Below are 19,069 nucleotides of genomic sequence, written 5' to 3'. Positions count from 1 at the left end.
ATGCCAGGCCGAAGCCATGCCTGGCTTTGGGAGGCAACAAGCGGCCACACGAAGTCCGGGCAGAGCAAACCCCCTGAGGCACGGCCTCTGATGAAGAAGAGTTGTGGGTTTTTTTTTTCCTGCAGAGTTCAATTTCTCACCCCTCCCTTTAAAGCTCGCTCTTGCCTCTGCTCAGAAGAAGCCAGACTGAACCAGGCTGAGGTGTCGGAGCAGGGCAGGGGGGCGGTGGAGGGGGGCCCCGCCTTCCCCCCGCGGACGGCTGTCCCAGCCCCGTGTCAGCGCAGGCCCCCCGGGGCCGGCCCCGAGCAAAAAGGGGCTGGGGCGCCGCGGCCGCCCTCCTCCCCGGCGGGGCCGCCGGGCGCGGAGCGCAGTTTCACTTTTCCTCCCCTCGCCCAGCGGAGCGGGAAATGAAAACTAAGCGGCGGGGCGGGCGCTGCCGCGCTCTGACGCGGCCGGCGAGGGCAGCGCCCCGTCGGCCCCACTCCGCCGGCAGCGCCGCCGCCGCAGCCGCTTCCCCGCTGCCCTCCCGCCGCTCCCCGCCGGCGGCCGCGGGGCTCCCCGGGGGCAGCGGCTGGGCCGGACCGAGGGGCTCCTCCGTGCCGCGGCTGGGCCCGGCAGCGGGCGCGGTGTGAACGGGAGCGCCTGCCGGGGCTGGGAGCGCTCCTGGTCCTGCGGGAATTGGTAAGAAACCTTTTTTTGCCGGTTTGTCAGATGGGACGAGCCAGAGCTACAGCGGGCCAGGAGGAAAGAAAAAAAAAAACCAGCAGAGGGAGAAAAGGGAGCCGAACAAACGCCTCGTTTGACAGCGAAGTGGGAGCTCTCGTTTCGGTCGCATCCGTGAGAAGTGCGGAGGTGAAGGGCTGCAAGTCCCCGCGGCAGCGCTTCGGGCAGCGCCTCGGGGCGGCCATCTCCCCCCCGGGGCCACTGCCTTGCAGCCCCCCTCCTGCCCCAGCGCCGCCCCCCGGCCGCCTGCCCCCCGCGGGACCGGCCGGGGGAAAGGAGCCACGACGGCGGGGGAGAGGCGGCAAGGGACAGGGGCGGTGGCCCTCCTCGGGCTTCGGGGGCTGTGGTGCGGGGGTGCGAAGGGACCGCTGGGGGTTTGTCGTGCGGCCGGTGTCTGGTTGGGGCAGCTAGGCTGCGGAGCAGGCCGGGGTGAAAGGGAGGACGCGGGGCTGGCCGAGGGAGGGCGAGTGAGGGGGCTAGCTGGTCAGGGGTGGCGGGTACGAGGAGGGTATTGCGGCTACCTGTTCTCTGCCTGGGGCTAGCGTGGTCGCTGGGCTTGGCCAAGCCACGTGCGCTGGGGGAGCAGCGCTGAGTCCTACCCCTGGCCTGCAAAAGAAACCGAGAAATGGCCCTGCTACTCTGAAAGCAAAGGCAAGAGGGGAGCCTGCTCCTCAGTTCCTACGCTCACTCACCAGTTTTTTTTATACATTTATGCAGGGAAAGGAAGGTCAAGTGCAAATCTTAGGAATGCTGTATTTCTGATATAGCCAAAATGAGGCAGCTCCGTGCAAGGGTTGGGAAGTTGTGTTCGAGTCCCGGCTCCCGCCCCAGGGTTCCTGCTAGCAGTGCCTGGGGGAGGGTTTCATCGAACCAGAGACCCAAATCCTCCCATCTCTGTATCCCCCCGCACCTTCCTGCCCTGATATCTTTCTACCTATTTCTCAGGTCACCCAAAGCCTTTTAGCCCTCAGCTTGCTCCTTCATCCCACCCTTAATCCTACCCCTCCTGCCAAAAGCTGTGTCTTCCAAGTTCACCTCGTCCCTGGTAGGTCCCTAGCTGCTGTTTAGCTACCTCTGCTCTGCCTGTCCCCCTCCTTTTGTGTCCTTTGGCATCCCCACTGGCTGTGAGCCTTACTTACTTTCTGGCTGATACAATACCAACTAAGCCCACTGGCTCTTGCTGTGCAAAGAAAGATGGGCTCCTGCTCCAGCTGGGCTTCCAGAAACCTGAATGCCTCGTTAAATCATTTCCAGGGGAAGAGGCAGTGTGAGTTCAGACTCCATTTTGATGAATACAGAATTGAATCCAATTTCTCTTTTCCTGCATAGCTGTTCTAATCACTGGGTTTGGATATAAAAAGCAATATTCTTGAATCTATCTCTGAACGTCTGAGTTTATTTTATTTCCAAGTAAAAGTCCTGAGCAAATTCAACAGTATTTAGTGAATCTGAGCGTATGACACTTTGAGTTCAAAAGTAATCTTCAAAAATAAAGAATCAAAAGTACAGTTGGAAAAAGTAATACTTAAGCTTAAAAGTAATAATTGGGGAAAACAAACTAATCCATTTCTAGTTTCCCTGCCTGATAAATTCTTCAGGAACTTTGATATTTAACAGTGTCAGGCACAGTTAACCTGAAAAATAACATGCTTTTAAAGCAAAGATTTTCTTTTTGTGAAAGGCAGAACCAGGATTTTTTGTTTATTTCCCTTTCTTGGGAGCTTTTCTTCATTCCTTCAGCACCTGGCCTCAGGTTGATTTTAGATGCTGTTTAATATTTGTAAAATAACAATTTCTGAGCATTTGTTCTGTGGGTTTTTCGCCCCCCCCCGAATGCTTCCCTAAGCATATGCTTTTTTTTCTGATTCTGCCTCCCTGTTGGAGGTGGGCTTTTATAAAGTTTCATTTTTGTGTAATTGCATTCCAACATTTGTCACATTGTTTTGCTTGTTTATTTTTACTTTGCTTTAGTTTGTTGATTTTTTTTTTTTTCCAGACTTTCACTTAAAGAGCCAGTAGCTGAGTCATTAGAGACTGTCAGAGTAATGGTCTGTTCAGTATTCCCTTGCAAAGCTAGGCATTAGAATGGTTCTTTTGATTAAACAGTTACTTTGCCTGTGATCACTTGAAGGAGCATAAAAAGAAACTGATATTTAGATGCCTAAACACCTTTAAAAATTACAGTCCAAAGTGCCACAGTAGGGCTGTGACTAAGGTGCTTAAAAACAATGCAGAGCCCAGTACAGAAAACAAACAAATGCTTATCAGCTCAAAAGGCCAGAGAAGGTGAAATTTGCCCTTTTGAACACTTGGGATACTTTGGGTGATAAAGCATTACTTTTACTGAACAGAGGAGTTTTGCAAGATCTGCCGTTTGGAAAATTTTTATCATATAATTTACCAAATCTTCTTGAACAGGGATATCTGGAGTTCTGTGGCTAGGTGGAGCTGTTTCTGTGGAACCAAAGGTTCATTTCTTTCTTTAGCCATAAAAGGAAGACAGGATGTGCAGTTGCCATCAAGCTCCATGTCTGTTACCTTGCCAGTAGCCTGCACACCTACAATACCCATGTTAATTCAAATATACCAAATGCTGTTGCAGTAGTCTTACTAATTTTATTGACATTCCAGCTTTTTCATGATGATAATATCAAATACAAAGACAAATCCCGTGTTTCTGGGTGATCCCTCTCTTTCCTATCTTTCTGCAGTCCTTCTGTCTTTGTACAGTATTGTTGATGGGACAAAGAAGTGGACGTCAGGAAAGAAGCAAGAAACCAGAGCTGGCACTAAGTGGGACCATGAAGGCAGAAGCAGAAGTACAAAATAATAAAGAGGGAGCTGAAGAGCCGAAGGCCAAAGATCAGAGGATAGCATCAGTCTTTGGTGTGGCAGACTTAAAAAATGGTAATAATGTTTTGTCTGTTCTCCACTCTCATACTTTCTGTTTCTAATGTCTGCTGTTCCATTCTCTGTCCTTAGGCTTCATTTTCTCCTATTCTTTACCTCTTCACTGAGGAATATACAGACAATTCTCGTTTTGCCCTGCTAAGTAACCATTTTGGTTTTTTGGGAAGGGATTACATGAGTATATTGGAGCTTATCCCCCTTTTAAGTCCTCAAATTGGCCATTGCAGCCGAAAGGTCTAGATGCTGGCCCTGTTCCTTTCCAAACACAGCCAGCATTGCTCCTGGATTTGCTAAACTGTGAACTAGGCCTTAGTTATTCTGCTGCATCACTAGACTGGCCTCTCAAAAGCTGACGTTAGTATTTCAGGTGTACATACTGTACTATACCAGCTATAGCCCACCCTTACAACTGACTGTATGCATTTCAGAGTTGTTCTGAATTTCCATTCCATGTCTTCTCTCCCTTTGGTGATGACTTCAGAAGAAAAACTAATTTCTGACCGCTTATACCCCTTTGGGGCACACAAAACGCTGTATTTTTATGTGCAGTGTGAACTGCTGTGACTTGCTTTTTCCGCTTCTCTCAGGCTAGTTCCTTTCTTTGAAACTGAGACAAAGAATACCAGAGGTAGGCTGAAGGGGAAACTTATAGCCTGTGTGATGAACAGCTAGCATGTGGTCCCACGTGCAGCTCCTCATTTTGTTATTTGGCCTGGCTGTGTAAAAGGCTGAATAAAAATCCACATACAGGCAGCCTTTGACTTCTGTTTTTTTTAATTTTATGTTTAGATGTGTTATGAGAGGACTGAAAATAGAGGAGCTGGAGAGATATGAGTATCATAATACAGGCTTACTTGGATTTTTCCTGTCAGTTGCTGAACAAAAATAAGTGTTATCTGCCTGAGGAACGTAAGAATAGATGGAACACTTTCTCAGATCTGACCAAGATCTGAACCAAGCCTATGCACTGAGTGGCTGACTATGTGCAAGAGACGTTTGCCGCTTTCAAATAATTTTCACTTTCTTTTCTTGTAGCTATCTCCAGGTGTCATTTCCTCTTTTTCTGTGCCTACAGGAGCTATTGGACTGTACAACATTGGACAGAGCTGCTGTCTGAACTCTCTGCTCCAAGTGTTCCTCATGAATAGACACTTCACTACGATACTTCGAAGGTACCACCCGTTCGAACTGCCTGAGATACTTCCATTGTTGCTCTGTTGTCTCCACTCCTTTTTTTTTTTTTTTTTTTTTTTTTTGTATGGGATATACATTTGAAGGCTTGGATCATCAAGGTGCTAGCAAAGTGCTTTCAGCTCACTCAGCAAGGTCTCTGCCTTGTGTCTGTCTTATACAGACTAGGGCCTGCAAAGGTAGAAGTTGCAGTTCTCTGACTTGTTACTAATCTCTGATTCATGTGCCATTTGCATACTGGTAAGCTGCAGTCCTGAACTGAGTCCTTATGACTTGTATCTCTCTTTTCCATAACAGCATATGATTTTATTCCAGGTATGCTCATAGGCTGTTATAACTAAAGGATGTGTTGTGTGTAACCACATCCACTATTAATTTTGTAACTTTAAGCCTGTAAACATAAACATGTTGTGATCCATAGTGTCTGGCTCCGATTATTCTGGCTAGCACCTGATAGAGAAGAGTAAGTGTTGTTGCTGGTAGTGAATACACAGTGTTATTTTGTTTTGCTTGACTGTGTGCTCTACTTGTTTGTGAGGAGGATTTGGGCTTCTGCTTCCCTACCAACCACACTAATAACTGGTTTGATTTGTTTTCAGTTTACTAAGTTCTCTGCAGCTTTAATCATCTAAGTGGATCATTTCTATTCAGTCCTCCTTTCTCCAGATTTATTATGCACTCACCAGTGTGCAGAGGGGGAAGAAGACAAGTTACAGACACGCAGACATGAGAAGTGTCATAAATGGGCAAAGCTAAATAATGTAGACAGTAGGTTACCATTGTTATTTGAAGAAAGACTTAGAAAAACCTGTGGACTGCAATAAATTTAGGGAGGATAAAGAGCTTTCCAGTTGGTACATAGTTGAAATACAAGCATTATGATATACATGCCCATGAAATTTTGAGGGTATGTTGGAACGAAGGCATAAACAGGTGGGAGGCAAGAACAGCTCTGAAACTGGCTGTAACTAACATTGTTTCTAGAGACCAGAAAGCACTTCAAGTCCTGTTCAGTTTGCCCCTTATTCAGGAACACGGCAACTTAAAATTTTGGCCTTTTACTTTAGAACTGTCAGCCTGCACTGTGAGATGAGTTAGTGCAGGTGTCTGCTTCCCCTTTTTCCTTCTTTTGCTAAAAACGTGCCCACTCTGATTCCTTTTGAGTTGCTATCTGTGCTATCAACCTCTGCTCCTTTAGCTGTCATGTCTAATATTTCTCTGTTGTACCACTTGGTTACCGTTCATGTTGCTTCTTCTCTTTACAGGATCACAGTGCCACCACGTGCTGCGCAGAAGAGGAGGAATGTCCCATACCAAATGCTCCTGCTGTTGGAGAAGATGCAGCATGGCAAGCAGAAAGCTGTTTCTCCCACAGACCTCGCTTGCTGTCTTTCAGTATACAGAGTGAAATGTAAGCAGCACTGTCTCATGCCCACCTCTGTCTGCAGAACAGGGATGTTAATTATCAAGCACTAACAAGCGGTGCAGACTCTGACATCTCATTCAGAGATTCAGAAATGTGAGAAGTTATGTACACGATGACATAGTGCTCTTTATAGCTGTCTCCCAGTTGTGAGTGAGATGCTGTGAGAAAAAAAAGCCCCTGCCAGATATCCTTGCTGATATCCAAAGACTGCTAGAAGACTCAGCTACTGTTACTGGCCAGAGGGAAAGGGCTGTGCAGGGCAGAGAGAGGACAGGTTATAGCTTGATTTGTCTTGCTATACTGGCACGATAGTAGTGAAACAGCTGCTGTTCCTCATTAGAAGTAAGGAATCATGTGGAAAAGATACCGAGTTCACCCAGATCCCCGAGGACAGAAACCATATCCTTCCTGTTCTCTGTTATAAGGGCAGAGAGAAGAATTTGCTGGCTTAACCTCCCATCTGGGCAGGATCCCAAAGGAGAGAGATTGTTAAATGCACGGGGTGACTGGTGACAATGGGATGCTGAGGGTCTGTTTATGTGTGCAAATATACATGGTATATCCAAATGTCCTGATCTTTATCATATAAAAGCCAAAGCAGGACAGCACTGAAAGGGACAGCTGGTAGCCAGCCCAGACCTGTATTAAGGAGGAACATGACATAACCTGAATATTTCTGTTTGCATCATTTTTCTCCCTGAGACTGAATGGCTCTGCATTCTGGCTTCTCTCTTCCAATTAGAGAGAGATGCCCGAAGAGAGTTTGTAAAGCTTGACAGTCTTCCACCTTGTCCTTCTGCTTTAAAATTCAAGTGTGGTTCATAAAGTCCTATATGCCAGCAAGTGGTGCTTTACGTGGATCACAGATGTGCTATTAGACATGAGGAAAGGTATATTTTCTGAGCTTCATCTAGACAAGGATGTCCATAATCTTACTAGAACCCAGCTGAAGTCAGTACCTGCAGACTTGCAGGGAAGTTGAAAGCACTTCCACCTCAGGGTGTTGGATTATCCCACAAAATTTGTTTCACCTATGATCAAGTATAGAGGTAGTCCAGAAATATCAAGATTTGCTAAACTATGTGTAGTTTTTTCCCAGTTCCTAAATCTTCAGTTCATCGTGGGCTGAGAACATCAGTTCTTTGCATTCAAGGGTGTAGATTTTTTCCCCCCTCTAAGTTCAATCTTGAAGCAATTCTCTGCTGAGCTGTTGTAAGCAAGCTGTGCATTGAGCTGTATCCCACCATCTTAGGTTTCTTAATATGCCAGTGTTGTGGTTTAACTCCAGCCAGCAACTAAGCACCACATAGCTGCTTACTCACTTCCCCCTCCCTGGTGGGATGGGGGAGAGAATCAGAAGGGTACAAGTGAGAAAACTCGTGGATTGAGATAAGAACAGTTTACTAATTGAAATAAAAGAAAGTAAAATAGTGTTATTAGTAAAAATAATAATATACAAAGCAAGTGATGCACGATGCAATTGCTCACCACCTGCCGACTGATGACCAGCCCATCCCCAAGCAGCGGTCCCCCTCTCCTGGCCAACTCCCCCCAGCTTATATACTGGGCATGATGTCATATGGTATGGAATAGCCCTTTGCCCAGTCTGGGTCAGCCCCCCTGGCTGTGCTCCCTCCCAGCTTCTTATGCACCAGGCAGAGCATGGGAAGCTGAAAAGTCCTTGGCAAGTGTAAGCACTACTTAGCAACAACTAAAACATCAGTGTGTTATCAACATTATTCTCATACTAAATCCAAAACAGAGCACCATACCAGCTACTAGGAAGAAAATTAACTCTATCCCAGCTGAAACCAGGACAGCCAGTTTAGCCAGAGTGGAAAGCCAAAGCATAATGTTGCTACATCATCCTTGGCTTCCTGTGCTGAAACTGTGCTTTTTCCTTGGGTAGGGATCAAGGGGTTTATAGCATTCTGTGTATGAGACGTATGGATAGGCCTCCCTATCATTTTTCGCTCAGTGCTCAGGAGTGCTGAGGGGAGGAGGGAAACAAGTCTGCAGAGTAATGAAGGTGAAAAAGCGAATAGAATCTTCCCTGTATTGTTTCTAAGAAGGTTTCAAAAAAATGCAACCTTCACCTCAATGAGATATCTGAGCCCTGTCCTCTGGTAGGTATTGGGTATACTCTTGGCCCTGCAGCTGGTGACAAGGACATGACTTTTGCACTGGGTTGTATGATGGGGCAGTAGAGCTCAGCCATCTTTTCCCACTACTTGCTCAGGTCACACGGAGACATTGCAGCTTGTCTCAAGTCTAAGCTCTGTCCCTGGCAGGGAGTGGCAAGGGAACAAGAGGCTGGATCTAATGGGGGACAGTAAATCTCCCTTTGCCATCTGTGGGAGATCTGTGCTTGGTGCTGTTCATAATACTGATGGAGGCTGTGTTTTCTGTTTGTCCAGTGTTTGTGCAGTATGATGCTGCCCAGCTCTTCCTGACTCTCTGGAACTTGATAATGAGGCAGATGAAAAAGCCAGAGCTGGTAAGGACAGTCACCAAAATGAACACCAGGTCCTTTGGCCCTTGTCATATGTTCTTTCCTCCACTTCTTGAAGAAGAATCCCATTCATTGACAATTGTCTTAAATGAAATTCTTAAAATTATCCCCTATTTGAATCTTTCCTCTCATCTTTCAAGTGGGAGAGGGAATTTTGATTTCATAGGCGTCAACATTTTGAAACACAGTTAACTTTTGTTCATCCTACTTTTAGAGCATGCCAGGGTCTCTGTTCTAATGGGAGAGTTGATTAATAACAAAAGCATTGATCTTCTTGCAACACTGAATTTAGTTACCTTGCGTTTCTTTTTTCCCCAAATTTCTTTAAGCGTTTATTGGCATGTCTTGACACAGCTCCTCCATTCTTTGAAGTCAGCCATGTGTGTTTCATTATAATTTAGTCACTGTTAGTATGTTACGCATATGACAGTTCCTCCTAGGGGAGCTATGTAAGATAAGAGAAAAGTGACTCTTCCTTGCCCACTGTCATAGTTTTATTCATACAGAAGACAGGCTCCTGTCACAGTTCCAAAGAGAACAATAAAATTCTATGTCAAAGCAGACATTTAACTGTCTGATCTTGTTATAGGCTGTGTCTCTCCCCTCTGCTAGGGGATGAGGGGAAGGAGGTTGTTCTTTAAATGGTGAGAAGAGAAGTGCCCTGTCCACATAAGTCAATGTCAGATCTGGGTTCAAGCCTTAAGGCAGTAACATTGCGTGAAGTAACGTGCCCACATGGGGTTTCCCACCCACAGAGGCAAATACCTCAGCTGTGTTCTTCATAAACCTTGTTTTGACCTTTTTTTACCCCTCCAGGTTGAAGAGCTGAATTATTTGTACACTATCTGTGTACAGGAGCACCTGGCCTGTCAGAAATGCTCTTCTGAAACAAAGAGGAACAGCAGCATGTTAACCCTTCCAGTCCCAGTGTTGGATTCCAATTCTCACGCGCTGAAGACTCTGGTAAGTTCAGCGGCAGCCCTGTTTCCTTAGGAAGAAGATTCCCCTCTGTTCACTGTGGGAGCCTTCTTGCAGCACTGGTGTCTCCTGGGACTCATCTAGAATCTCTGCAGGGTGTCTGGGGCTTTGAGGTGATCTTTTCTCATTTACATTTCTTCTTCGTTTTGAGGGGTTCTAAATTTCTCAAAAAATTTGTTTGATTTGGGGGATGGAAAAATAAGGTCCTTGAATTGCCTTTCTAAAAACAGTGTTGACTAAATACTCTCTAAGACTCAAAGACTCATACTACACAGTGATGTGTACCTGTGAGACCTTAGATACCACAGTGAGGTGCCCTTAGATAACTTGTAATCCCTGGCCAGACACACAACATTTGCCCAGTGCCATGTTCTTTTACTGTTAAATCAGTACTGCTGTTTGATATCCAGACACAGCAGTGATGGTGGCTGTGTAGGTGCTGCCACAAATAGAGAGTGGATTTTTCAGGTGACATTGGACCGTATTTATTCTTTGACCACTTTATACTGTTTCAGCCTAAAGGAGCCTCTTTCAAAACCTGTAAGGCTTTGAAGTAGGTATAAAAGACAGTTATGCATCAACATATTTTTGAAAATGTGGTACTCTATTTTTTTTCAACTAATGTTATCGCACCAGCAGTTAGGAAAAAGGGGGTACCCTTTTTTAGGCTGCCAGACAATCTTTTGTCCTTTGAATAAAATATGCCTTTTGTAGCTTTGCTGTTTGCATGTACCCTGTACTAGTAGAATGGAAATCCAGCTTGAAGGAATTCAGTTGAAAGAAATCTCTTTCTTCTTAGGAGGACTGTCTGCAATACTTTTTCCATCCAGAAGAGTTGACTGATCACAACATGTGTTTCTGTGAACAGTGTGGAAGGAAAACACCTTTTTTGCAGGTAATCAGAGAATTATTTCTGCATACATCTCTTATACCCAGAACTCCCTTTAGGACTGGGAAGGGTGGGAAACCATATCAGTTTAAGAGGAGATCAGCAATTCAGACTTGTCAGCAGAGCAATGTCAGCTAGGTATAAACCACATGCATCTTTCCTGTTAGGAAGTTTCCTGCTGTAGATGTAGCTCTAGCAACAAAAGAATGCTTTAATGGGTTTTAATGTAAGTCACCAACGGATGTAGCATTTCTGTACCAGCAGAAAAGCTTCTGTTGGTTTTTGTTTTGTTTCCACTGTGCTGCATAGCTCCAGGGGTAGACAAGAATATGTTACTGGAGCCGTGCATACACATAAAAATAGGCTACTGTAGGGTGATTTGCTTTCCTCCTTGCTCTCCACTGGGCTCCCCATTTTTTACAGTATTGGTCTCTGCCAGCCAATGAATTAGCTGTTTCATGAAGAGGCAAGTGCATTGAAGAGAGAGGTGTGTGAGGGAGACTGCCTCAGTTCAAGGCTCGGAGGGGACTTTCCACATCATTTTTCACGAGTGGGCCACCTTTGAGGCCACAGTGCATCCATATGTCTTGGTGGCAGCCATGGCAGCAGCGGTAATATCAACAAAGGCAGTGCTGGAAGGAATGAGCTGTCAGCTTGGCAGCTCCACCCCACGGAGCTCTAGTGGCCACATGTCACAGGAAGTTGGCTTGCCTCTCCTCACCAACCTAGTGCTACCAGCCTAGGGTTAAGAAAGCAGATGAGAAACAAAGCAGCCCGTGAGACACCCAAGGCTGGGTGCTGATCACGCTGAAGCTGAGAAACTTGGTTACCACAGCTCCCCTATGTGTATGTCTCATGCACAGATGAGCTACAAAGGTTCGGCATCTGCTGTCAGGTGGAATTGGCAGTCATTCACTGTAGCACTGACTGCTCTCCGTGCTACATTCGCTGGGTGGCAATGGCTGTTTCCACCCCACCTCCCCTGGATTTGTTCCTTAGTTTTCAATTGCATTATTTATTGCTTTACAGAGCATGAAGCTAGTCCATCTGCCACAGACTCTGACCATACACCTAAAGCGCTTCTGCTTCGAAAAATCAGCCTACATTCACAAGCTTAGTCACCATCTGCCATTCCCACAAGACCTTGATTTCAGTGCAATCTTGACAGAAAATCAGTGCCAAGCAGATGACAATGAAAAGGTGAGATACTCCTAATGCTCTGTTTAAAAAGGGCAGATTTTCTTTTCCCCTCTGCTCAAGTCTCTCATAAAAACTTAAGAGATCACATCAGTACTTGCCTCAGTTCGAAGTACCTGACGTAAAAATGTATGTCTCGTGCTTTACCTGTGCCTGGTGTTGTCTCACATCCCATGGTTTTAACTGGTTCAGGCATTATTCAACTTTCTGTTCTCAGATTAAATCACCAAAGGTACCATAACTGGAGCTTTCTGCCATAAGGACAAAAAATGGGCTTTACCAAAAAAAACCCCAAACAATCCCTTTTTTTCTGAGAGTGTTTAGCATAACTTTTTCTTCCATTTCTAAATATACTAAAGAAAAGATGAAAACACAGTTCATTTGGATGACCAAATCCAGACATTGTAAACAGTGTCTTAGAGGCAACTTCGGTCCTGTGGTTCAGCCTCCAGGGCAAAACGGCCTCAGTGAGCAGCAGACCTACTGCTTTGCAGAGGTCACTAGTCCAAGACAGGGGAACTCCATTCCTGGCAGTTTCCCTTGCAGTGTTGTTTGCCCCAGAGTTGAGGTTAGCGGGGAGATGACAGTTTTGCCAAGCAGCTGAGAGTGATCTGCCACACTGTGGATCTGTTCCCTGTACTGAGAAATAACAAGGGAAAGTGTGGCAACAGCAAAACCTCGCTGGTGCAGTGCTGGCTGCAGCAACCCCTTTGCTGTCCTGCTGCCTTTTTCACATTCCTGTGATCTCCAGGAAGGCTGCCAGCCCATAGCTGGCAGGCAAAACTCTGAGGGTAGGAGTGAAAAAGGCAAAATCCTCAAGGCCAATCTAATCTTTCTCCTTTTCCCTTACAAAATGCACATTCTTGCTGTCCTGGCTGCTGCTTATCTTCAGCCAATGGCAAATGAGAATCGCTGCACTGAAAGTTACTCTTTGTGGCTCTTCACAGGCTGCCTGGCAGTATGAGCTTTTTGCCGTTGTTGCTCATTCAGGATCAACTAGTCACGGACACTACTGTGCCTATATTCGAAGTCTCACAGAATGTAAATGGTATTGCTTCAACGATTCTGAGGTTTGCCAGGTGAGGAGACAAATGCACATTTCTTTTGTAGCTTCCTGGACACTTCTCCAGGTCTCATTCAGTCTGACTGACTGCTGATTAAAGAGAACCAGGAAAGAAAACTGAAGCTGCAGAGCTTTGTGCACCTCATTGCCCTGCTACAGCGTACTCTGAGCTGAGGGCAAAGCGGCTCTGGCCTCTGTACCAAACAAGGCCTCAGGTTCTGGTTTGCAATTTGCAGAAGCAGCCATTTGCTGTATACCCTGCTTTAGGTACTCTAGATCTGTCTAATGTATGTGTTCAGAAGACGTAACGGAACTGTTTTTCCTTGAAGGGTGAAAGCAATAAACCGATGTATTAAAAGGTGTTCAGTTCCTGGAAGTACCACTTATACCACTCTTATGAGGATTGCTATGCTGGTATCACAATACCAGCATAATTAAGAATTATGAATACCAGCATAATTAAGAATTTTTACCAGCCTCCCCTTGTGTGTTTTATTCTCTAGGTATCGTGGGATGATGTTAAATGCACCTATGGACATTCCAACCTCCATTGGTAAGCAGAGACATCTCTGTTTTTACCTAATGCTGCTCGGAGGTTTGGAATGAGGGTAGCAAAGAGAGGGAAGACAAATGGTTTGAACTGCATATTGCCTGGGATGTACAGGGCATGCAGGAGAGGAGAAGAGGCATCCTTGTATTCTGGTTACTCTGATGTGACTGTATATGACTATACTGGGAGCTGGCAGGACTACTGAGTAATAGTAAATGGGGCTGCAGGAGTGGTCTTGCTACTTACGATTGCCACTTGGACCCTGTATCCTGACTGAAGTTAGATACGTCAGTCAGGAGTCCTCTGTGCTTTTTGTTTTGATACAACATAAGAAAATGAGGTGTGGGGAGAGATAATCCCTTCTATAAGCTATAGCGCTGCCAGCTTTATATGCTGCCTCAGGAACAGTGGAGAGGGCCAGTTCAGTTGACCTAAACCTCAAAAATCTGAGCAGGAGCAAACCTGGGAGGTTACTTGCAACCTAGGTCTTCAAATGTACATCTTGTTTTGCTTTTTCTTTGTTTCCACAGGGGAGAAACAGCCTATCTCTTGGTTTACATGAAAAAAAATCCTCAGTAGCCTTATCCAGGAGTATCAGAATGTCTTGGGAAGCTGTGCGTTGTCCATGGAGCTCAGCACCTCTGCCAGTGTGGACGTGTACAAATGTTCCACAAGAAAGACATTCTGCGCTCAGTCAGCGATGTCTGCCTTCACATTTGTTTACGAAAAAAGTGCAGGAGAGACTCAGCTAGAGAAAGGATCTAAGAACTGTTGCACCTAGAAACCTTTTCTTTCGTATATTTTTGATATTTATGTGATTCTATATATTAGTTTCCTCTTAAAAGACAGTAAAGTTAGTCCTTGTCTCTGCTGACTTACTAGTTCCTTTAATGCTGATGCCTAGGTTCCAGTACAGGGGAAGCATTTGGCCTGAAAGCCTGCGTGATGTTCCAGGGAGGCACGCGGTGCGGCTGGAGAGCCGTGATAGCCATACCTAGCCAGGAAGACCGTAAGAGCTTGAGGCTTAATCTGCCCTTTTAGCACCATGTTGGATGCTGGCAAGCTGGGCAGGGGACCCCAAAGGTCTTGAGAAAGAGCTGGAACAAGGAGCAGAACCCTTATGACACAGGCATCAGTGTTTACTCCTTAAAACCTTCCTGAAAATGAATCACTGCAGGGGTTGAGATGTGTTTGAAAGTGGGTGTCGGCATAAAGAGGTGTTTTTAAATCAGGAGCTATTGTAGTAGTTCTAACTTACAGGATGACTTTGTATATATTTATGCAGATTATTACTGTTTTAGCATGCTTATCAGGTATTTATATGATTTTATTTCCTGTTTAGAGGAAAATATTCAGAGCAACAGAGATTCTGAAGCTAGCTAGTGATTTTGCACAGTCCATAAAATGTGATAAGAGAAGTGAGATGCCTTGATGTGCTTGAACTTCGGAGATTTTCCTTTAGTACTCTTCAGCTGGTTGCCAGCTGGAATTGTCTTGCTCTCTCCCTTCCTTCTCTGCCCGTGAAGTGGAAATGTCCCTCAAGCAGAAAGTGTTCCGGAGAGAACAATTTTATAAAGAAAGTGCGTAATTTTTAAATCTCTTGTTGAGTCCTGTCACTCTGTTGCTGTTGGTTCAGCCTGTGCTCCCATGGCAAGACCACACAGCTGGAGGGAAAACGTAGAGAGAGCTGGAAAGGAAGGTTGGTGACATGGGACAATCAGAAGAAGAGTGCTCTAAAAGCTCATCACAAGACTCAGCTGTGAGGAACGTTAAAAACTTTGGTTGTGGTGCTTCTAAAGCACTCATTGTGGTAAGTCGTGATGGACCACAGTCTGTGAGAGGATCAGTGATTCCAGTAGCTTGAGACCTAAAGGAACCTTCTAGGCTGACGTATTATTTGACTGTATCTTTACAAGGGTGCTATTTGTGTGGGACTGAGCACATTTTAAAATTACTAATTTAGTTATAATAGCAGCTATATAAAACCTAATTTTGTTTTGATAATGATGATGAAGTTCCCAAATCATGTCTGTTTTCTGTTGGTATGTGGAAGGTGAATTGGGAAATCTTGGAGCATAGCTGTGAAATTACATTTTTATCAACTAGCAGGTATTTATTTCACTGTACTAGCAAGGTCCATTATTCTGTTCAACTCTCTTGTATTTGTACTGTTCATTCTGCATTAAAAAAAAAAATCTCAGTGTATTGTTTGTCACCAGGATGAGGAATTTTCAGCCTATTTGCCTTTGGGAACGCGTTGCACTCTTTCTAAAGCACCTTGCAATGGGCGAGTAAGAAAATTCCTGTCTGCTTTATCCAGTGCTTTGCATATGTGAAGTAGCTGAAAGACGGTACACTTCCAGAAATTGAGAAGTTAATGAGACTGACAAGACATTTCTGATTTGATACAACCTGAAGTTTAAAAATGAGTTATGCTTATGAAAAATGCCTTGAATGTGTCATAATCTTCCAGGTATATCGCCCATCAAGGAAGCAATTGCTGAGATATATTAAGAATCTTTTCAGCTGGTATCTCAATGAAAAATAATCAGTGTTTTCTGAATAAAATAGTATGGGATAAATTCCCTAGAAAATAAGTCTTGTGGATTATTCTTGGTCTGTTTTTCCTAAGCACCGTAAATGCAAGTGGGATGCTACAGGCCACATGCATAGAGGTTGTGTGCTCAGATTAAGTATTTAGGCTAGAGCTGCGGCTAACGTTTCGCTCCAACAGATGAGGGAATGAGGCTAAACCTTCCCTGGGCACTTCGCCCTCGTGCTGGAGACACAGTGGGTTTATTGTCAGGTTTGCTGTCATGTGAAAGCTTATATTGCTTCCAGATCCAGATGGGCCATGGGGGGAATGGGAGGTGTGCAAACCGCATGGCGTATAGGTTTAAAAAGTCTGCCTGACCTGAGCTGCTTTTGCAAAAAGTCACCTTGGGTGCCTCTGCGACCACAGCGAAGTTCAGTCGTACGCTGGATAAACTGCCCGAGGATGACTTTTAGCTAAGCGGGTGGGATTCAGCGCTAGCGTACTGACAGACGGTTATAACATGGAGACCAGCTCTAACGTGGACTCCAGCTCGCCCAGGGGCTGGCTGCAGACAAGCACCACCTGGATTTCTGCCAGAAAAAAATTTTCCGCTCTAGAGCCACCACAAAAGAGTCAGGATTATTTGTCCTGTGTTTGAGCCGCTGTGTGAATGAAGCCTAGCACGGGTAGCAAGGGTTTTGAAAAGCCAGATAAAGCCAAGAGTACCTGCGTGGAGAGATTATTGTAGGTCCTGGTAACTCTTCCTTTCTGTTTTTTTGTTTGTTTGAGGATTACTGTGTCTTAAGGGAAGGGGCAGTAGCAAAGTACACATTCTCTGCTTCATCTCTGAGAGACTCCTCCTCAGATTCAGATATTCCCCACCTTCAAGAAGTATAGAAAAATCGAAAAAAATAAATATATATAATAATAAATATATATATCACACACGTGTAATCTCTAAAACTTCAATATGTTGTAAATCCCCAAATTATATGTGGAAGTAAAAGAGAAATAATTTTCTGATACTTTTCTTCCAGTATTGTTTTAATTTACAAGAGTCACTTATCAACTAGTTATCATTGGTATTTATACAAAAATGCTGCACATGAGATCTACATTTAAAAAAGACCTTCAAAAAAGGACCTATTCTAATACAGGTTAAAAACCATGGGTTGATAAGACTGTAGCTACTCTAAACTACCATGAAATGTTTAAATCATATTAGGACTTAGCATTACTAGTAATTTTAATAATAATGGCTTTACTGATAATTTCATGGATCGCAATAATCTGTCGTGTCTGATAGCTCACGATAGCAAATCCTGTGATGATATTCCTGCAGGGGAACGGCAGTGGTTTTAAGCCATCAAAGGCAACCTCTTCCAACAGGTTTAACCTTTGCTAAGCAGATTCTCTCACCAGCAGTCGCTGCCTTTTTGTCCTCACGGACGCGTCTCGGTCTTGACTCAGCAGCCTGGGGTTCAGACGGTGCCTGCAGCAGCCCCTGGGGGACGGCTTCAGTTTCTGCCCTCCTGGAAGCCAGCGCTGGCCCTTCGCTGCCTTCCAGGCAGCCCTGTCTCGCTGGTCTCCTGTACTTAAAGCCAAGTTTCTGGTCCTGCCCTGACTGAGGCCATATTTCTCCCAGGCAAATTTTGGTGATGTCAAGCCGGGGCCGGCTTTACCACTAAGGTCCATGCTGGTATTTCTTCTGGTAGCACAGCTTGGGCTTGGAGCTGTGAGCAGAGGGCAGCACTCTCCACACAAGCGCAAACAGAAACCTCAAACAACCTTTCAAAGGTATTTTATGAAGCAATTAGTTTTTAGAAGAGAGCTATTTAGCCCTGACTCCGTGCTGTTTCCCACATGGCTGGCTTATATTTTACCAGCTTCAAGTTGGCAGGCTCGGCACTGTTTGCATCTGCCTGTGGAAATGTGCTCAGGAGTCACCAGCGCTTTAGAAAGCTTGACAGATAAAAAAAATTCCTGACATATATGAAGTCAAGAAACTGGAAGAGAAATGCTTCTGAGCTAAATCTACCTGAATTAAAAAAAAAAAAAAAGTCATAAGTGCTGTGAAAAACTGAACAAGGACTTAAAAATAAAGGCAAAGTGAACGAAGACCTTCACACAGGCTTAAGAAATGGTGCTCTGAGCTAATGATTGTTTTCCTAAAACAGACTAATGACTGAAATTTCGGCAGCCGGTGGGATGCGGTTTGATTTAGTATGAAAATGTGCTTTGCTGCGTGAGGCATTGCCGGAGCAGCGAGTGGGATAACCCTCTCCATGTCTGCCTTTGCGATGGGCAGAGTGGAGGTTGAGGAACCGGGAGAGTCCCTCTCGTTAGGGAGGCAGCTACGTGCCACTGAAGGACAAGGGGCACGACAGCCATACTGGAAAGCCAGTCTGCTGTTAATCTACATGAGTTTCTGCAATGAGCTGAAGTGAATTTCCTCCCGTCCTTGGTTGCAGAGCAGCCGTACGGGTACCTCGGCAGCCTCTGTCACCAAGGCATCAGGTGGGTGATGCAGAGAGCCGTGGTCATCCTATATCTTTCCTCTACGTAACCCATTTTTCTCACAGATAAGGAGAAACCGTTTAAGCGCATCAAATCTCCACATAGCACATTGAGCAGTACAACTGCTGGTTAAGCCTTGCTTTCATTGCACAATTCAGGCAGAAGAGGATTGTTCTTTTTGACCTCAGAAATAAAATTAAAAGGGGTGTCCTTCGGCTTGTCCCAAAGCTGCAGTGATCTGCGCATCTCAATTAAAATCCTGGGATGTGGGGCTGAGGTGGCCGTGGCCAAAGCCGGCTCTGGCTCCGACTGCTGGGGAAAAGGCCAGGCTGTGGGACCGAGGAGCGAGAAGATCTGTGGTGAAGAGCTGTGCGGGAAAGGTCAGGCTGCAGGCAGAGGTGGCTGCTGCTGGTTGAGACGGGCGCGAGCAATGACTTGAGGATACAAGAGGAAAACCACCCCATGTGAAAAGGTACAAAATCCTAAAGGAAATCTGGCGCTGGAGGACAAGAGTTTGGTACCACTGGGGACCTGTTGTAGGGAGCAGCAGGGTGGATTGATGCCTGCTGGCCTGAGG

General features: G+C 45.4%; 1 protein-coding gene across 1 annotated transcript; it reads left to right on the top strand.

The window, feature by feature from the left end:
• The first annotated feature begins 489 nt into the window (after nt 1–489).
• Nucleotides 490–14,140, top strand: USP18 (ubiquitin specific peptidase 18). Its single transcript, XM_082311167.1, has 11 exons — nt 490–681; nt 3,435–3,630; nt 4,709–4,805; nt 6,090–6,235; nt 8,668–8,747; nt 9,579–9,725; nt 10,540–10,635; nt 11,659–11,829; nt 12,774–12,905; nt 13,393–13,442; nt 13,970–14,140. Exons 2-11 carry the CDS (start codon nt 3,462–3,464, stop codon nt 14,016–14,018), a joined length of 1,137 nt encoding a protein of 378 aa, XP_082167293.1. The 5' UTR covers nt 490–681; nt 3,435–3,461; the 3' UTR covers nt 14,019–14,140.
• Nucleotides 14,141–19,069: the final 4,929 nt, after the last annotated feature.

The sequence above is a fragment of the Platalea leucorodia genome, assembly GCF_965183815.1.
Source record: "Platalea leucorodia genome assembly, chromosome: 4".
In the NCBI taxonomy this organism is placed as follows: domain Eukaryota; kingdom Metazoa; phylum Chordata; class Aves; order Pelecaniformes; family Threskiornithidae; genus Platalea; species Platalea leucorodia.
Note: the sequence above shows the minus strand (reverse complement) of the source record. Positions and strands in the feature narration are given on the sequence as shown.

What these genes read in the sequence shown, in the direction of transcription:
- USP18 (XM_082311167.1), top strand. Translation starts at nt 3,462, where the DNA reads ATGGGACAAAGAAGTGGACGTCAGGAAAGAAGCAAGAAACCAGAGCTG. An exon ending in TGTGGCAGACTTAAAAAATG is followed by an intron (nt 3,631 to 4,708) that starts GTAATAATGTTT and finishes CTGTGCCTACAG; the next exon opens with GAGCTATTGGACTGTACAAC. An exon ending in TTCACTACGATACTTCGAAG is followed by an intron (nt 4,806 to 6,089) that starts GTACCACCCGTT and finishes TTCTCTTTACAG; the next exon opens with GATCACAGTGCCACCACGTG.